The sequence below is a fragment of the Echiichthys vipera genome (assembly GCF_963691815.1).
Source record: "Echiichthys vipera genome assembly, chromosome: 13".
Classification (NCBI taxonomy): Eukaryota; Metazoa; Chordata; class Actinopteri; order Perciformes; family Trachinidae; genus Echiichthys; species Echiichthys vipera.
Window position 1 is genome coordinate 22,666,537 of NC_139838.1, and position 17,318 is coordinate 22,683,854.

Below are 17,318 nucleotides of genomic sequence, written 5' to 3' on the forward strand. Positions count from 1 at the left end.
TAGACATTAGACATACTAAGCTGAAGTCATATAGCAAGACGTTCAAAATACAAAACATTCAGGTTGTTCAAAATATCATAAGACAGTCATAGTATAGTATGTAGCATGTTGTGTAAATTATAAAAAAGTATTTTAGGTATTTTAGGGAAAAAGTCATGGTATAGCACAGCATTTTTCTAACAGTTTGTACACCATACATCATTATGACCTTATGATATTTTGTAGGACATACTATACTCTGAACTTTGTTAATGATATTTTGGCGAGCATGCTTTACCATGACTTTTTTAAATATATTTGTGAAAACATGCTGTACTATTACTTTCATATGTCGTCCAAAATATCATAAAAAAAGGTCTTAGTATAGCATTTCATTAAAAAAGTCATAATATAGCATGGCATCCTACTTAAGTCATAGAATAGCATGTTGTCTAAAATGTCATAAAAACGTCATAGCATGCCATGAAACAAGTCATAAAAATTATGACAAACTATGTAAAAAATGACCACGTCACAATTGTCCAGCAAAATTCGGCCAATTTATAATCATTGCCGTTTTCAAACCCTCAAATATTGCCCTAGAAAAATCCGGTTTCAAACTAAAGTATGATGATTTAGTTTCAGGGTTAAAATAGACATGGAGAAAAAACATAATTGGTTGTATTGTAGATTTTTTAATAACACGTTTCAATATTGCAACAGCCATCAGATTTTCTTCTAACAAGTAAAAATCATCAAAAAACTAACGAAAAGAGATACTTTTTTTTTCAGTTTTATATTCCAAACATTGTCTCGGCTATGGCCCTAAATTCAAACAAATAAAACCCCTACACAGTGAGCAGATATTATATTCAACACATTGTTCTTCAAACAAATTATAAAAATAGATTCAGCATTTTCAAATACATATTTACAGTATTAAACATATATCATAATGGTCACAGTAACAGAGAGGGGAAACGACTTCAGTTTCATTCATCGTGGTGACGAGGTCCAGTTTGTAGTGTGTCAGCGACTGCGTGTGTGTGTATTTGTAATTGAGTGTGTGTGTGTGTGTGTGTGTGTGTGTGTGTGTGTGTGTGTGTGTGTGTGTGTGTGTGTGTGTGTGTGTGTGTGTGTGTCTCAAAGGGATCATTCGACTGATTCTTCAGATATGTATCCATGTGCGTGATAACATCTATTACAACATATGAGTTTATTCAATTTGACAAAACGGTTACAGAGCGAGTAAAATAAAATAACTTTGGACAAAATACAAACCAGTCACGATATTCCAGTCAAAAATGTATCTTCTATTGTGAAAAAAATGCATGATAATCAAATAATGCACCGCTAAACACCTCCTTTAAGTCTCCTGTATTGAAATAAGAGAGAAAAGGCGAGGGGCAGATCACTGTACAGAGAATTCTGGGAGTTATCTGGGAAAGAAAGTGCAACCATGTAGCATGGCAGAGCATGATATTAACAGCAACCTAAATTTAAACATGTTAATCCAACAGCTATAAAGAAAAAAAAAAGTCCTCATGACATTCCATAATACTGTATCCATACTGTAACACACACACTGTAATGTATACAGCAGATCCAATGATAATGGACCCCAACGTAACCGTACAAACTCCAGTGTTCAAGAATACACAGATACTGTGTGCTGACAGTAAAAGCCCTCCAGTGTTCCTCTCACTTCCTGTGAACAAAACAACTCTTTTTTTTTCCAGGTATAAACTCTGTCATCCAATAATTCAGCAAACAGAAACGAAAGAGGACACAACTGCTTAACTTTTTTTTTTTTTTTTTCTTCAGATACTATAAGTTAAATAAACCCTCCCGACCTCTTTTCTGTAGAGGTTTTCGTTACAGCCTGTAAACATAAATAAATATGGATAAATATCTGAAATGGGCCATCTTCCAGGGCTGGTCCGCGCTCTATACAGAGTTTGAAACGTGGTAGTGAGAGAGGCTTTGCAGAGGAGGATTATTTTACCGAGATGACATCCAGCAGGGTAAAGTGAAAATTGGATGTTTTAATTGCACAAAGAAAACAACTGAAGATAATAGAGGAGAAGAGAGAACGTTTAAAGGAAATAAACTATGACTGAGAGAAGCCAACAGACAGCAACATACAACAAATTAATGAACAATCAAACACATTTTCAACCTTTACAATTCTATCTTGCAGTACTTTGTTCAACCGTCAGTAGCCTGAGGTCTCATTCAACTCTTTTAACCTCACTCTTACAGGACCTTTGACACGGGACAGCACAGTCTTCATAAGCTACTGCGGCCAATGGACTTAAATCTTCAGAAATGCACCTTTACCATCTGATATGAGATCAGCTCTGACGTACGATGATACCGTAGTAAATCAGTTTTTTGTTTGATGCAAAATCAACTGTGCCAGCTCTGAGGGGAGGGTTATTTGAGCCGAGGCCAGTAAAGTAGTTCCTGGCTTGGATGACATATTGTTTTTGTGAATCAATGTTGTGATAAAGGGAAATTCCACTCAAAATGTAAATGTTTCTTTGAGCGCTAGTCCATAACCGATGTGTTCGCAGTCTATCTGTGCCGTCTCCCACAGCTCAGAGGTCAGCTTCAGACAGAGCCCGTCCTGCTTGAGACAATATTTCATTTGTCTTTACGCACTGATCCAGAACCGGTGAGATGGAGCTGACACAGTTATTGAAGTGCAGATAGAGGTCACAATAAAAGTCAGGTGACATCACTATACTGCTATCCCCCCCAATCACAACAGGAACATTGCTCGTCTCGGAGGGGATTCATAGAAAAAAGGAAGGAAGGAATCAAGGAAGGCATGAGGATGTGTGGCAAGGAGGAGTAGATAGAGTGCAGTTAGCTGAAAGATCTGCTCATCTTTCCTTTAGTTTGGAAGAGCTTTCTCTCTCTCTCCTCTTCTCCACCCAATCATCCATCTGCACACACGTGTGTGTGGGTGTGTGTGTCTGCAGCAGCAGTGTGAGAGAAGGCGCGTTGACTGTTTGTTAGACCTGCACACCGCGGCCGTGCATTTGGATGACCTGGGCTCTGAGGGTCTGGATGGCGGCCAGTATCAGCTTCTGGTGCTCAAGGGAAGTGATGCCAAGGCTCAGTACATCTCTGTGGACACACGGATCAAAAGATCAGTAAGATCGATCGAAGACATTTATTGGACTGTACCTCACTGGCAGGGGTGAGTTACACCATCACCACAGAGAAAAATATGCCCACACCTACTGTTTTTAATACCTTAAAACTTCCAAAATGTAAGTATTTCTATTTAAAATGAAATATTCCTGACTAAATAACAAAATATTTCATTAAAAAAATAGTCATAGTCTAGTATGCGCTACAAAATTAAGTCATAAAAAATAAACATTCTGATTGGTTTTATTCATGTTATGCCAAAACACACCCATGATTAATTAAGGGACTATATACAACCCCTTTGCACCTAGAATGTGCGTTGTCTAACTAGCAAAAGTTGAGCTGAACATGCCATAAAAGCACTTGCCCCATGCATTTCAGACCACGGGCCATAATTGTTTAATTAGGGGCCCACAGTGTAGTATGTCATAAACTTTCCATCATATGGATTATTGTCCCACATATTTTCCCAATCAATTTTAATGTCATAAAATGTTGTCCCGCCCCCCCCCCCCCCCCCCCTCTAAAACCTATAAAAATGTGTTTGTAATAAGACCAAAAAGATGCAAATCCTTACAGGATATGCCAAACTAGAATCAGATCATGTTTGTGGTATTTCCTTTAAAAATGACCTTAACAACGTATCGATTATATAAGTAGTTTATAATCATTTTTCTCGCGATTAAGTGATTGTCTCAACTCTGATGTATTTGTTTCCTCATGCACCCGTCAGGTTCACACTTCTTTAATAGTCCGGAATTAAAAAAAAAGATCAATATCAAGTTAAAGAGTGACATTATCCACCCACATAATTCATGTATTCATGCAGTTATTGTTTTTAATGAGCCGTTCTCTTATTATCTCACTTAGCCACCCTCTCTAAAACAGCAAATTAAAGGTCACTGAGACAGAGTTGGATAAAGCCGCTTACTGTACAGTCATTCGTGCCACAGACTCCAAGTAGCAGTATCCTGCTGCAGTGAAGTTGTCCTTGTATCGGCCCATGTCCACTGCATCCAGCCACTCTCCCACTGAGTTAAAGGATGGGAAGGAGGGCAGAGGCCTCTCAGCTAGTGTAATGGATGAACTCAGGGTTCTACAAGAGAAGAATTAAGGTTAATTGCAAGGAGACATTTGTAGAACTTAATGTATACAGTCATCCATTTACTGAGTTGATATATTACCAGACTGTACCTGCGTGCCAATGTGGAGGAACCAATGCCATCAGGGGAGCGAATGCTCTTGCTGAGGGCTGAGTGGATCTGGCTGAAGCTGGGTCTCTCTGTCCTCTCCTTCTGCCAACAGTCCAGCATCAGCTGATGGAGATGCGGGGGGCAGTTAACTGGAGCCGGCAGCCTGAAACCATCCTCGATGGCCTTGATCACCTACAGGACATGCAGAAGAAGAAACACATTTATATATTGTTAGACAATCTAGAAGTAGTGTTGTGATTTGCCCGTACTTCTACTGTACTATAATTAGATAAATCCCTAAAGAACAAGTGTGTGACTGGTAGGGCAGGACAGGGTGAATAAGTTTTGTCCTACTTTAATAAAAGTTGAGTAAGGTATTTAAAACCTTTTTTTTTCTTAAACAGTGGCTTAGTTGCCAAGAATAGAAGCCTATGGACGGCACAAGTCCTATTTGGATAATACGAGTAGAAAAGTGCTGGTGCTTTCGTTCTCCTTGTCACTAATTACACCACCTACAATGTGCCATTGCATCCTTTTGCTTTTTGGTAATTGAATTTATTTCGAGGCAGCATCCTTTTAAAGGTCACCTTGTGAGCCAGCTCCAACTGCAAAATAAACAGAATTTCACAGAGAGGAATTGCTAACCTAAACAATATGAGCTGAATACAAATCTGCAGTGAGGTCTTGACTAAAAGTACTACAAACACTAGAACCATACAGCGAATGGGGCCGCTGCAATCACAAAAACTGAATGCAAAATCCATCACGACTGACTCACTTTGGCTGCCTATTGAAAGGTCACTTAACAGGATATTCAATGTCTCAGTGTCACTTCACAGGATATTTGATGTGATATCACAATAGTTTGGCTCCTATCAGCAGAAAAATATATTCTAACATTTTCATTTCCTATGCTACAATAGGTTGTTAATAATAACTTTAAAAAAATCCAGACAAGTTTGAAATAGAGGAGACATTAGAAATGAAACAAATGGACCAAAAGAACTTTTCTTATACGTGACCCACTCTTAAAGATAAGATACTAAATTCAATGAGTCTTAGAAAATGATTCATCTCAGCATTCTATTTTCTGTCTTCAAATAGCAGAGCATGAAAACATCCCTCCAGACTTCCTCAATGTTCCTCGCTCCTCCATCAAACTAATGTTGTCCCCATTCAAAAACCATTCACTGTAACACCTCACAAGAGATTTCCTCTCAGTACACCCAGGGACATGAGTTAAGTCCTCCTCCTGTATCACTCTAACAAATACAATCTCCTGTAAGGAGGAAATAGTCAGAGCATAATCACAAAAATGACACCCATCAACGGCATTATTTCCTAAAACACTCTTTCGTCTCTCTACCACCCCACTCCACCATCCTCTCAGCCCCCTGAGCTCATATCTCACTAAAGAGCATTCATAAAATGCTTTTCGGCATTTGACATTTTCCATTTAATCAAAGCCAGTAGGTAAAGGGCACGGTGGATCACAGGTGGACAGGCCGACCAACAATTCTGTAAAGATATAATGTATCAATTTAAAGTGGATTAATATTCGTGGCGCTCTACAAGCTTGACCTTTGGCCTCTCAATTGGAAAGTTTGATAATATGAACCAGGCTGAGAGGAAACTTTCTCCTGCTTTGTGAAAGGGCATCGGGGGGGAAAGGACGCTAAAAAGCAAGCTATTCTTGTGCCTGATGAATATCTCATGCATATTAATTTGGGAAACTCAAAAAAAAAAACAACATGCTAATAATCCCTTGCTTTTTAGCTATGCACCGGCCTGCATTAAGTGGAGGTATTATTTCCTGACGTTAATTTGAGAGGGCATTAGCATGATGAAGCTTTTGGACTTGATGAACGATAAAAGTTCTTAAAATGATCTGGACTGTGCGTTGCCGGCTTTAATAAAAAGTTATTATGAAGAATAATCTCGCCTCTTTGGAAGACTTGCATCACACTTTCAACTGCACTATAGTAACATAACTTCCTTAAAAACACTTTTGAAGGACAACGAGGTAGGAGTGACGACAGCAAAACAGATCACCCGCCCACATTGACTTGGAAATTATAGGCTTCTAGTGACAAGCTGCAGGGTCCTGTCGACTGGACAATCTCCTCAACCCTCAAATAGCAAGCGCTTTACATTTCCTGAAAGAGGACTTTTTCCAGAAGGATTTTTCACACTTTTAAGAGCAGGATGGCACTCAGGGACAGGCGGAGGCCACTAGAAGGGGGTCAATGCGTCCTTAAAAGAAAACAGGATTGGTCATGGAGCTGATGCAGTCTTAAAGAGGGGGACTTAGGCCCTGCAAAAGCTTTCAGAGGTACTGTGGCTCCTTGGCTTTCTTTTAATAAGATCCAAGCTGGGCACGGATACAGAGTTCATTGATAGAGGGAGGGGAAAGAGAGAGGGAGAGTGGTAAAGTGCAGATATTCTATATAAAAAATGAAGGGAAGAATATAAAGGACATGACTGGGGAGATTAAGGGACCCTCCTATCTCTAAGCTTTTCTCACCCACACACACACACACCCACACACACACTTACATCTTGGTTGCCCATATCCCAGTAGGGTCTCTCTCCATAGGACATGACCTCCCACATGACAATGCCGAAGCTCCAGACATCTGAGGCCGAGGAGAAGCGATGGTACTGGATGGCCTCCGGAGCGGTCCACAGCACCACACTCTTCCCTCCATGCTGCAGGAGAGAACCAGAGAGGTAAGACGTGGAGTAAAAGGGTGTGGAGGGTTCGCCCAAGTAAAGCTTTAATATTCTCTTTGAACAGCTTTGAACATATTTTCAGTAGATCAAAAAAACCTTTAGATGAGTGGGTTCACCTTGAGTGGGACATCATATCGAGGGAAATAAAGCACTAAAATATGTTTTAATTTTTTTCTGAAAGCTTAATTATAGGAACTCAACTGAACCTGACAGGACATGTGTTAATGCTCAAATGGTCCAAGGCTCGTTAAAAATATCACCCTTGCATGTGTGAACCTTTACAAACAGGCTTCGTGCCACTTTGACAGCCATTAATTAGGAAAGTAGAACGTAAAATACAGAATTTTAAAAGTTGACCTCCGGTCTCAGCACACTCATACTCTATACTAGTAGACTAGCATCCTCGTGCAACAAAAGTATACACTTAAACATATTCTGTGCACTGTATGCTTTTGCTGCTCTAGGGTGCTCATTCTCATATTGTTGTTATTGTTATGTGTACAGTTTTATTTTTTAATATTCCAATTCATTCTCAATATTAAATGTTTTAAGGGGTTTTTCGTTGCATTTCGGTTTGATACCGTGTCATAGTGGGCAGCTTAAGCTTGTTTTTTCAAATACAATTTTCTAAAAAAAGATTTATAGTGCATTTTGAGTGCATTCATAGTAATTTATAATGCTTCCTAGCTACACTCAAAAAAACATGTTTTCTAAAGAACTATATCAACAATCATAGAACATTACAGATGTGATTATGAATTCAAGTACTTATGTATGCTCTTGACTAGTTATTAACTAGAGGTTGACCGATCAGGATTATGATACATTATGGCTACCTATACTCCCCTCAACAATCCGCCGTAGTAAAGACTCATAGTGTGCCAAAGCAGTACCATAAGTTATTGTATCTGTTAAAGTGAAGTACAAATTGGTGCTCTTTAATGATGATTGCTTTATTATGGCATTTCATTGTTGGTGGTAAGTAAAGTGTAACGTAAAGTAAGTTTAAAATAATTCATGCTGCATAATACCATACCACAGGTCTTTACTACAGCTGATTGTTGAGGTCAGTATAGGTAGCCATAATGTATTATAAGCCTGATCAGTCAACCTCTAGTTTAAAACTAGTCAAGAGACTCCATAAAACACATCAACTTAAAATTAATTATAAGTCAAAGTATCTTGTTTTATGCCTGTAGTGCATCAGAAAGCATTATGTATGTTTAGGAGTGTAGTCATAAAGCATTATGAATGCATTATAATTCATTAGAATCAGAATCAGAAATACTTTAATAATTATTAATTATTGATTATTTTCATTGCAAACTCCAGCTATACAAACAACATATTAACAACAACAATATAAACATACAATATACTATATAGTTGGAAAAACAGAATAATTTACAAAGTACCGTAAAAATGGGCAAAAGAACAATTGTTTATATATACTGTAGGAGAGCCGTCATACTGTGTTCTATAAACTTGTGTTACTGTACTTCTCTATGTGCCTCTGCATATCGCTCCCCCCAACACACAGTTTTTACCATAGTTTTTTTTCTTACCAGTGTGGTGTAGATGGCCTCTATCTTGTCCTCCTGAAGAGGCCTGAAGCCAGAAACCTTGCATCCCAGGTTGGAGTTAACCAGCACCTGCAAGTGGGAAAACAAACTGATTAGCATTAGTTCCATTCAGAGAGGAAACAATCTCAGTGTGAGTTTTTACCACCCTGGTGGGCAAAGCTCTTACTGCACCAGGGACAATTGATTGTTTACAAGAACAAATTGCCTCGTTCTTCATTTTCAGCATTGTGACAACTGCATTTGCAGTTTGACAGACAGGCTCTTTTAGGAAAACGCCACACAGTGACAACTAAATGTGACAAAACAATTTGGACAGTATTGTCTCGTCATTTTCAGCTTCATGTGTTACTCTAATAAAAACCTACAGGCAAGTGATTGCCAAAGATGTTTGCTGACAAGGACAAATTGTATCTTGTAGCACCTGCGAAAACTGACAATAGCCTGCGACATATATCGTCTCCTCCCACCTGCTCCCTTACCTTGTGTGCGGCCAACCGTTTGTGGATGAAGCCCATTTCAGTGAGGTACTTCATCCCCGATGCTACACCAGCCAGCATATCCATCAGCTGCATGACACTCAACTGGCCTTCATGTTTCTGATGTTATGTGAGGCGAAAGGGGATGGGAAAAGGAAAGAAGAAATAGGAGGAGGTGAATGAAAGAGAAGTGAAAATAAGTTGAGTGTATTTAGTGTACGTAGTGATCCAAAAAGGCAGCACATCTGTTACTACAGTACAATATTGTGCTCAATGAGTTGAATCTCTTTATTTGGAAGATAAAAACAAACCCTAATCATGAACTCTAACCCTATTTAAATGGGCCATAACTTTTGATAGGAGACTCTACAACGTTTCTATCAAAAGTTAAGGCGTATTTAAATTAGGGTTAGGGTTTAGGGTTAAGGTTTTGGGGTTAGAGTTAGTTTAGAGACTTTAAATTTGGGCTACCCTCCCAATTTCGTGGGTGCTGAGTTCACTCATGCTGGTTTCGTTGCGATTGGACGTCGGGAACCCTTTGATCTTAAACAATTGTGTGCCTATTTTTTTTCCTTAGGTGCTCATTTGTTGAGACTTTGCCTACCCCCCTATTTATGGCCACGCGCTTTCCATCGGTACCAAGATGGAGTCTCTATGACGTTCTTATCAAAAGTTATGGCCTATTTAAAATAGAGTTAGGGTTAGGGTTTATGATTAGGGTTTGGGTTAGGGTTTAGGATTAGGGTTAGGGTTAGGGTTGGGGCTAGGGTTAGGGTTAGGGTTGGGATTAGGGTTAGGGTTAGGGTTGGGGCTAGGGTTAGGGCTAGGGTTAGGGTTAGGGCTAGGGTTAGGGTTAGGGTTGGGGCTAGGGTTAGGATTAGGGTTAGGGTTTAGGGGTTAGGTTTATTTTAGAGACTTGAAACTTTGGCTACCCCCCCTATTTTGTGGGTGCTGAGTGCACTCGTGCTGGTTTCGTTGCGATCAGACGTCAGACGTTCCTTAGGTGCTCATCTGTTGAGACTTCGCCTACCCCCCTATTTATGGCCACGCGCTTTCCATCGGTACCAAGATGGAGTCTCTACGACGTTCCTATCAAAAGTTATGGCCTATTTAAAATAAGGTTAAGGTTTGAGATTAGGGTTAGGGTTAGGGTTGGGGCTAGGGTTAGGGCTAGGGTTGGGATTAGGGTTAGGGTTGGGGCTAGGGTTAGGGTTACGGTTAGGGCTAGGGTTAGGGCTAGGGTTAGGGTAAGGGTTGGGATTAGGGTTAGGGTTAGGGTTAGGGTTGGGGCTAGGGTTAGGGTTGGGGCTAGGGTTAGGGTTGGGGCTAGGGTTGGGACTAGGGTTAGGGTTAGGGCTAGGGTTAGGGTTAGGGTTAGGGTTGGGGCTAGGGTTAGGATTAGGGTTTAGGGGTTTGGTTTATTTTAGAGACTTGAAACTTTGGCTACCCCCCCTATTTTGTGGGTGCTGAGTGCATTCGTGCTGGTTTCGTTGCGATCGGACGTCAGGAACCCTTTGATCTTAAACAATTGTGTGCCTATTTTTTTTTCCTTAGGTGCTCATCTGTTGAGACTTCGCCTACCCCCCTATTTATGGCCATGCGCTTTCCATCGGTACCAAGATGGAGTCTCTACGACGTTCCTATCAAAAGTTATGGCCTATTTAAAATAGGGTTAAGGTTTGAGATTAGGGTTAGGGTTTAGGATTAGGGTTAGGGTTTAGGGGTTAGGTTTATTTTAGAGACTTGAAACTTTGGCTACCCCCCCTATTTTGTGGGTGCTGAGTGCACTCGTGCTGGTTTCGTTGCGATCGGACGTCAGGAACCCTTTGATCTTAAACAATTGTGTGCATATTTTTTTTCCCTTAGGTGCTCATCTGTTGAGACTTCGCCTACCCCCCTGTTTTTGGCCACACGCTTTCCATCGGTACCAAGATGGAGTCTCTACGACGTTCCTATCAAAAGTTATGGCCTATTTAAAATAGGGTTATGGTTTGAGATTAGGGTTAGGGTTAGGGTTGGGGCTAGGGTTAGGGTTAGGGTTGGGATTAGGGTTAGGGTTAGGGTTGGGGCTAGGGTTGGGGTTGGGATTAGGGTTAGGGTTGGGGCTAGGGTTAGGGCTAGGGTTGGGGCTAGGGTTGGGATTAGGGTTGGGATTAGGGTTAGGGTTGGGGCTAGGATTAGGGTTGGGATTAGGGTTAGGGTTGGGGCTAGGGTTAGGGTTGGGATTAGGGTTAGGGTTAGGGTTGGGGCTAGGGTTAGGGCTAGGGTTAGGGTAGGGGCTAGGGTTAGGGTTGGGATTAGGGTTAGGGTTGGGGCTAGGGTTAGGGTTGGGGTTGGGATTAGGGTTGGGGCTAGGGTTAGGGTTGGGGCTAGGGTTGGGATTAGGGTTGGGGTTTAGGATTAGGGTTAGGGTTTAGGGGTTAGGTTTATTTTAGAGACTTGAAACTTTGGCTACCCCCCCCCCCCCTATTTTGTGGGTGCTGAGTGCACTCGTGCTGGTTTCGTTGCGATCGGACGTCAGGAACCCTTTAATCTTAAACAATTGTGTGCCTATTTTTTTTTCCTTAGGTGCTCATCTGTTGAGACTTCGCCTACCCCCCTATTTATGGCCACACGCTTTCCATCGGTACCAAGATGGAGTCTCTACGACGTTCCTATCAAAAGTTATGGCCTATTTAAAATAGGGTTAAGGTTTGAGATTAGGGTTAGGGTTAGGGTTGGGGCTAGGGTTAGGGTTGGGATTAGGGTTAGGGTTGGGGCTAGGGTTAGGGTTAGGGTTGGGATTAGGGTTAGGGTTGGGGCTAGGGTTAGGGCTAGGGTTAGGGTTGGGGCTAGGGTTAGGGTTAGGGTTGGGGCTAGGGTTAGGGTTAGGGTTGGGATTAGGGCTAGGGTTGGGGCTAGGGTTAGGGTTAGGGTTGGGGTTGGGGTTGGGGCTAGGGTTAGGGTTAGGGTTGGGGCTAGGGTTAGGGTTGGGGTTGGTATTAAGGTTGGGGTTTAGGGTTAGGGTTTAGGGGTTAGGTTTATTTTAGAGACTTGAAACTTTGGCTACCCCCCCTATTTTGTGGGTGCTGAGTGCACTCGTGCTGGTTTCGTTGCGATCAGACGTCAGGAACTCTTTGATCTTAAACAATTGTGTGCCTATTTTTTTTTCCTTAGGTGCTCATCTGTTGAGACTTCGCCTACCCCCCTATTTATGGCCACGCGCTTTCCATCGGTACCAAGATGGAGTCTCTACGACGTTCCTATCAAAAGTTATGGCCTATTTAAAATAAGGTTAAGGTTTGAGATTAGGGTTAGGGTTAGGGTTGGGGCTAGGGTTAGGGCTAGGGTTGGGATTAGGGTTAGGGTTGGGGCTAGGGTTAGGGTTAGGGTAAGGGTTGGGATTAGGGTTAGGGTTAGGGTTGGGGCTAGGGTTAGGGTTGGGGTTAGGGTTAGGGTTGGGGCTAGGGTTGGGACTAGGGTTAGGGTTAGGGCTAGGGTTAGGGTTAGGGCTAGGGTTAGGGTTGGGGCTAGGGTTAGGATTAGGGGTTAGGTTTATTTTAGAGACTTGAAACTTTGGCTACCCCCCCTATTTTGTGGGTGCTGAGTGCACTCGTGCTGGTTTCGTTGCGATCGGACGTCAGGAACCCTTTGATCTTAAACAATTGTGTGCATATTTTTTTTTCCTTAGGTGCTCATCTGTTGAGACTTCGCCTACCCCCCTGTTTATGGCCACACGCTTTCCATCGGTACCAAGATGGAGTCTCTACAACGTTCCTATCAAAAGTTATGGCCTATTTAAAATAGGGTTAAGGTTTGAGATTAGGGTTAGGGTTAGGGTTGGGGCTAGGGTTAGGGTTGGGATTAGGGTTAGGGCTAGGGTTGGGGTTGGGATTAGGGTTAGGGTTGGGGCTAGGGTTAGGGCTAGGGTTGGGGCTAGGGTTGGGATTAGGGTTGGGATTAGGGTTAGGGTTGGGGCTAGGATTAGGGTTGGGATTAGGGTTAGGGTTGGGGCTAGGGTTAGGGTTGGGATTAGGGTTAGGGTTAGGGCTAGGGTTAGGGCTAGGGTTAGGGTTGGGGCTAGGGTTAGGGTTGGGATTAGGGTTAGGGTTGGGGCTAGGGTTAGGGTTGGGGTTGGGATTAGGGTTAGGGTTGGGGCTAGGGTTAGGGTTAGGGTTGGGGCTAGGGTTGGGATTAGGGTTGGGGTTTAGGATTATGGTTAGGATTTAGGGGTTAGGTTTATTTTAGAGACTTGAAACTTTGGCTACCCCCCCTATTTTGTGGGTGCTGAGTGCACTCGTGCTGGTTTCGTTGCGATCGGACGTCAGGAACCCTTTGATCTTAAACAATTGTGTGCCTATTTTTTTTTCCTTAGGTGCTCATCTGTTGAGACTTCGCCTACCCCCCTATTTATGGCCACACGCTTTCCATCGGTACCAAGATGGAGTCTCTACGACGTTCCTATCAAAAGTTATGGCCTATTTAAAATAGGTTAAGGTTTGAGATTAGGGTTAGGGTTAGGGTTGGGGCTAGGGTTAGGGTTGGGATTAGGGTTAGGGTTGGGGCTAGGGTTAGGGTTAGGGTTGGGATTAGGGTTAGGGTTGGGGCTAGGGTTAGGGCTAGGGTTAGGGTTGGGGCTAGGGTTAGGGTTAGGGTTGGGGCTAGGGTTAGGGTTAGTGTTAGGGTTGGGATTAGGGCTAGGGTTGGGGCTAGGGTTGGGGCTAGGGTTAGGGTTGGGGTTGGGGCTAGGGTTAGGGTTGGGACTAGGGTTAGGGTTGGGGTTGGTATTAGGGTTGGGGTTTAGGATTAGGGTTAGGGGGTTAGGTTTATTTTAGAGACTTGAAACTTTGGCTACCCCCCCTATTTTGTGGGTGCTGAGTGCACTTGTGCTGGTTTCGTTGCGATCGGACGTCAGGAACCCTTTGATCTTAAACAATTGTGTGCCTATTTTTTTTTCCTTAGATGCTCATCTGTTGAGACTTCGCCTACCCCCCTATTTATGGCCACGCGCTTTCCATCGGTACCAAGATGGATACTCTACGACGTTCCTATCAAAAGTTATGGCCTATTTAAAATAGGGTTAAGGTTTGAGATTAGGGTTAGGGTTAGGGTTGGGGCTAGGGTTAGGGTTGGGATTAGGGTTAGGGTTGGGGCTAGGGTTAGGGTTAGGGTTGGGATTAGGGTTAGGGTTGGGGCTAGGGTTAGGGCTAGGTTTAGGGTTAGGGTTGGGGCTAGGGTTGGGGCTAGGGTTAGGGTTAGGGTTGGGGCTAGGGTTAGGGTTAGGGTTAGGGTTGGGGTGGGGTTGGGGTTGGGGCTAGGGTTAGGGTTAGGGTTAGGGTTGGGGCTAGGGTTGGGGTTAGGGTTGGTATTAGGGTTGGGGTTTAGGATTAGGGTTAGGGTTTAGGGGTTAGGTTTATTTTAGAGACTTGAAACTTTGGCTACCCCCCCTATTTTGTGGGTGCTAAGTGCACTCGTGCTGGTTTCGTTGCGATCGGACGTCAGGAACCCTTTGATCTTAAACAATTGTGTGCCTATTTTTTTTTCCTTAGGTGCTCATCTGTTGAGACTTCGCCTACCCCCCTATTTATGGCCACGCGCTTTCCATCGGTACCAAGATGGAGTCTCTATGACGTTCCTATCAAAAGTTATGGCCTATTTAAAATAGGGTTAAGGTTTGAGATTAGGGTTAGGGTTAGGGTTGGGGCTAGGGTTAGGGTTAGGGTTGGGATTAGGGTTGGGGTTAGGGTTGGGGCTAGGGTTAGGGTTAGGGTTGGGATTAGGGTTGGGGCTAGGGTTAGGTTTAGGGTTAGGGCTAGGGTTAGGGTTGGGGCTAGGGTTAGGGTTGGGATTAGGGTTAGGGCTAGGGTTAGGGTTGGGGTTAGGGTTAGGGTTAGGGTTAGGGCTAGGGTTAGGGTTGGGGTTGGGGCTAGGGTTAGGGATAGGGTTAGGGTTAGGGTTGGGGCTAGGGTTAGGGTTATGGTTGGGGCTAGGGTTAGGGTTAGGGTTAGGGTTGGGGCTAGGGTTAGGGTTAGGGTTGGGATTAGGGTTAGGGTTGGGGCTAGGGTTAGGGTTAGTGTTGGGGCTAGGGTTAGGGTTAGGGCTAGGGTTGGGGCTAGGGTTGGGGCTAGGGTTAGGGTTGGGGCTAGGGTTAGGGTTAGGGTTAGGGTTGGGGCTAGGGTTAGGGTTGGGGTTAGGGTTGGTATTAGGATTGGGGTTTAGGATTAGGGTTAGGTTTATTTTAGAGACTTGAAACTTTGGCTACCCCCCCTATTTTGTGGGTGCTGAGTGCACTCGTGCTGGTTTCGTTGCGATCGGACGTCAGGAACCCTTTGATCTTAAACAATTGTGTGCCTATTTTTTTTTCCTTAGGTGCTCATCTGTTGAGACTTCGCCTACCCCCCTATTTATGGCCACACGCTTTCCATCGGTACCAAGATGGAGTCTCTACGACGTTCCTATCAAAAGTTATGGCCTATTTAAAATAGGGTTACGGTTTGAGATTAGGGTTAGGGTTTAGGATTAGGGTTAGGGTTTAGGGGTTAGGTTTATTTTAGAGACTTGAAACTTTGGCTACCCCCCCTATTTTGTGGGTGCTGAGTGCACTCGTGCTGGTTTCGTTGCGATCGGACGTCAGGAACCCTTTGATCTTAAACAATTGTGTGCCTATTTTTTTTTCCTTAGGTGCTCATCTGTTGAGACTTCGCCTACCCCCCTGTTTATGGCCACACGCTTTCCATCGGTACCAAGATGTAGTCTCTACCACGTTCCTATCAAAAGTTATGGCCTATTTAAAATAGGGTTAAGGTTTGAGATTAGGGTTAGGGTTGGGGTTAGGGTTGGGATTAGGGTTAGGGTTAGGGTTGGGGCTAGGGTTAGGGTTGGGGTTGGGATTAGGGTTAGGGTTGGGGCTAGGGTTAGGGTTAGGGCTAGGGTTAGGGTTGGGGCTAGGGTTGGGATTAGGGTTGGGGTTTAGGATTAGGGTTAGGGTTTAGGGTGTGGTTTATTTTAGAGACTTGAAACTTTGGCTACCCCCCTATTTTGTGGGTGCTGAGTGCACTCGTGCTGGTTTCGTTGCGATCGGACGTCAGGAACCCTTTGATCTTAAACAATTGTGTGCCTATTTTTTTTCCTTAGGTGCTCATCTGTTGAGACTTCGCCTACCCCCCTATTTATGGCCACGCGCTTTCCATCGGTACCAAGATGGAGTCTCTACGACATTCCTATCAAAAGTTATGGCCTATTTAAAATAGGGTTAAGGTTTGAGATTAGGGTTAGGGTTAGGGTTGGGGCTAGGGTTAGGGTTAGGGTTGGGATTAGGGTTAGGGTTAGGGTTGGGGCTAGGGTTAGGGTTAGGGTTAGGGTTGGGGCTAGGGTTAGGGTTAGGGTTGGGGCTAGGGTTAGGGTTGGGGTTAGGGTTGGTATTAGGGTTGGGGTTTAGGATTAGGGTTAGGGTTTAGGGGTTAGGTTTATTTTAGAGACTTGAAACTTTGGCTACCCCCCCTATTTTGTGGGTGCTGAGTGCACTCGTGCTGGTTTCGTTGCGATCGGACGTCAGGAACCCTTTAATCTTAAACAATTGTGTGCCTATTTTTTTTTCCTTAGGTGCTCATCTGTTGAGACTTCGCCTACCCCCCTATTTATGGCCACGCGCTTTCCATCGGTACCAAGATGGAGTCTCTACGACGTTCCTATCAAAAGTTATGGCCTATTTAAAATAGGGTTAAGGTTTGAGATTAGGGTTAGGGTTAGGGTTGGGGCTAGGGTTAGGGTTAGGGTTGGGATTAGGGTTAGGGTTAGGGTTGGGGCTAGGGTTGGGGCTAGGGTTAGGGTTAGGGTTGGGGTTGGGGCTAGGGCTAGGGTTAGGGTTAGGGTTGGGGCTAGGGTTAGGGTTGGGGTTGGGGTTGGTATTAGGGTTGGGGTTTAGGATTAGGGTTAGGGTTTGGGGGTTAGGTTTATTTTAGAGACTTGAAACTTTGGCTACCCCCCCTATTTTGTGGGTGCTGAGTGCACTCGTGCTGGTTTCGTTGCGATCGGACGTCAGGAACCCTTTAATCTTAAACAATTGTGTGCCTATTTTTTTTTCCTTAGGTGCTCATCTGTTGAGACTTCGCCTACCCCCCTATTTATGGCCACACGCTTTCCATCGGTACCAAGATGGAGTCTCTACGACGTTCCTATCAAAGGTTATGGCCTATTTAAAATAGGGTTACGGT

General features: G+C 43.6%; 1 protein-coding gene across 1 annotated transcript in view; it reads right to left on the minus strand.

Annotated features, from left to right (window-relative positions):
- Positions 1-2,999: 2,999 nt before the first annotated feature.
- epha10 (EPH receptor A10) overlaps positions 3,000-17,318 on the minus strand; it is a gene marked incomplete at both ends in the record, with an annotated part of 163,457 nt that continues 149,138 nt past the window's right edge. The window contains 6 exons of the mRNA XM_083926187.1: positions 3,000-3,114; positions 4,073-4,237; positions 4,336-4,526; positions 6,891-7,043; positions 8,633-8,719; positions 9,130-9,246. Coding sequence (XP_083782313.1) covers positions 3,000-3,114; positions 4,073-4,237; positions 4,336-4,526; positions 6,891-7,043; positions 8,633-8,719; positions 9,130-9,246 — 828 coding nt within the window. The remainder of the gene's footprint in view (positions 3,115-4,072; positions 4,238-4,335; positions 4,527-6,890; positions 7,044-8,632; positions 8,720-9,129; positions 9,247-17,318) is intronic.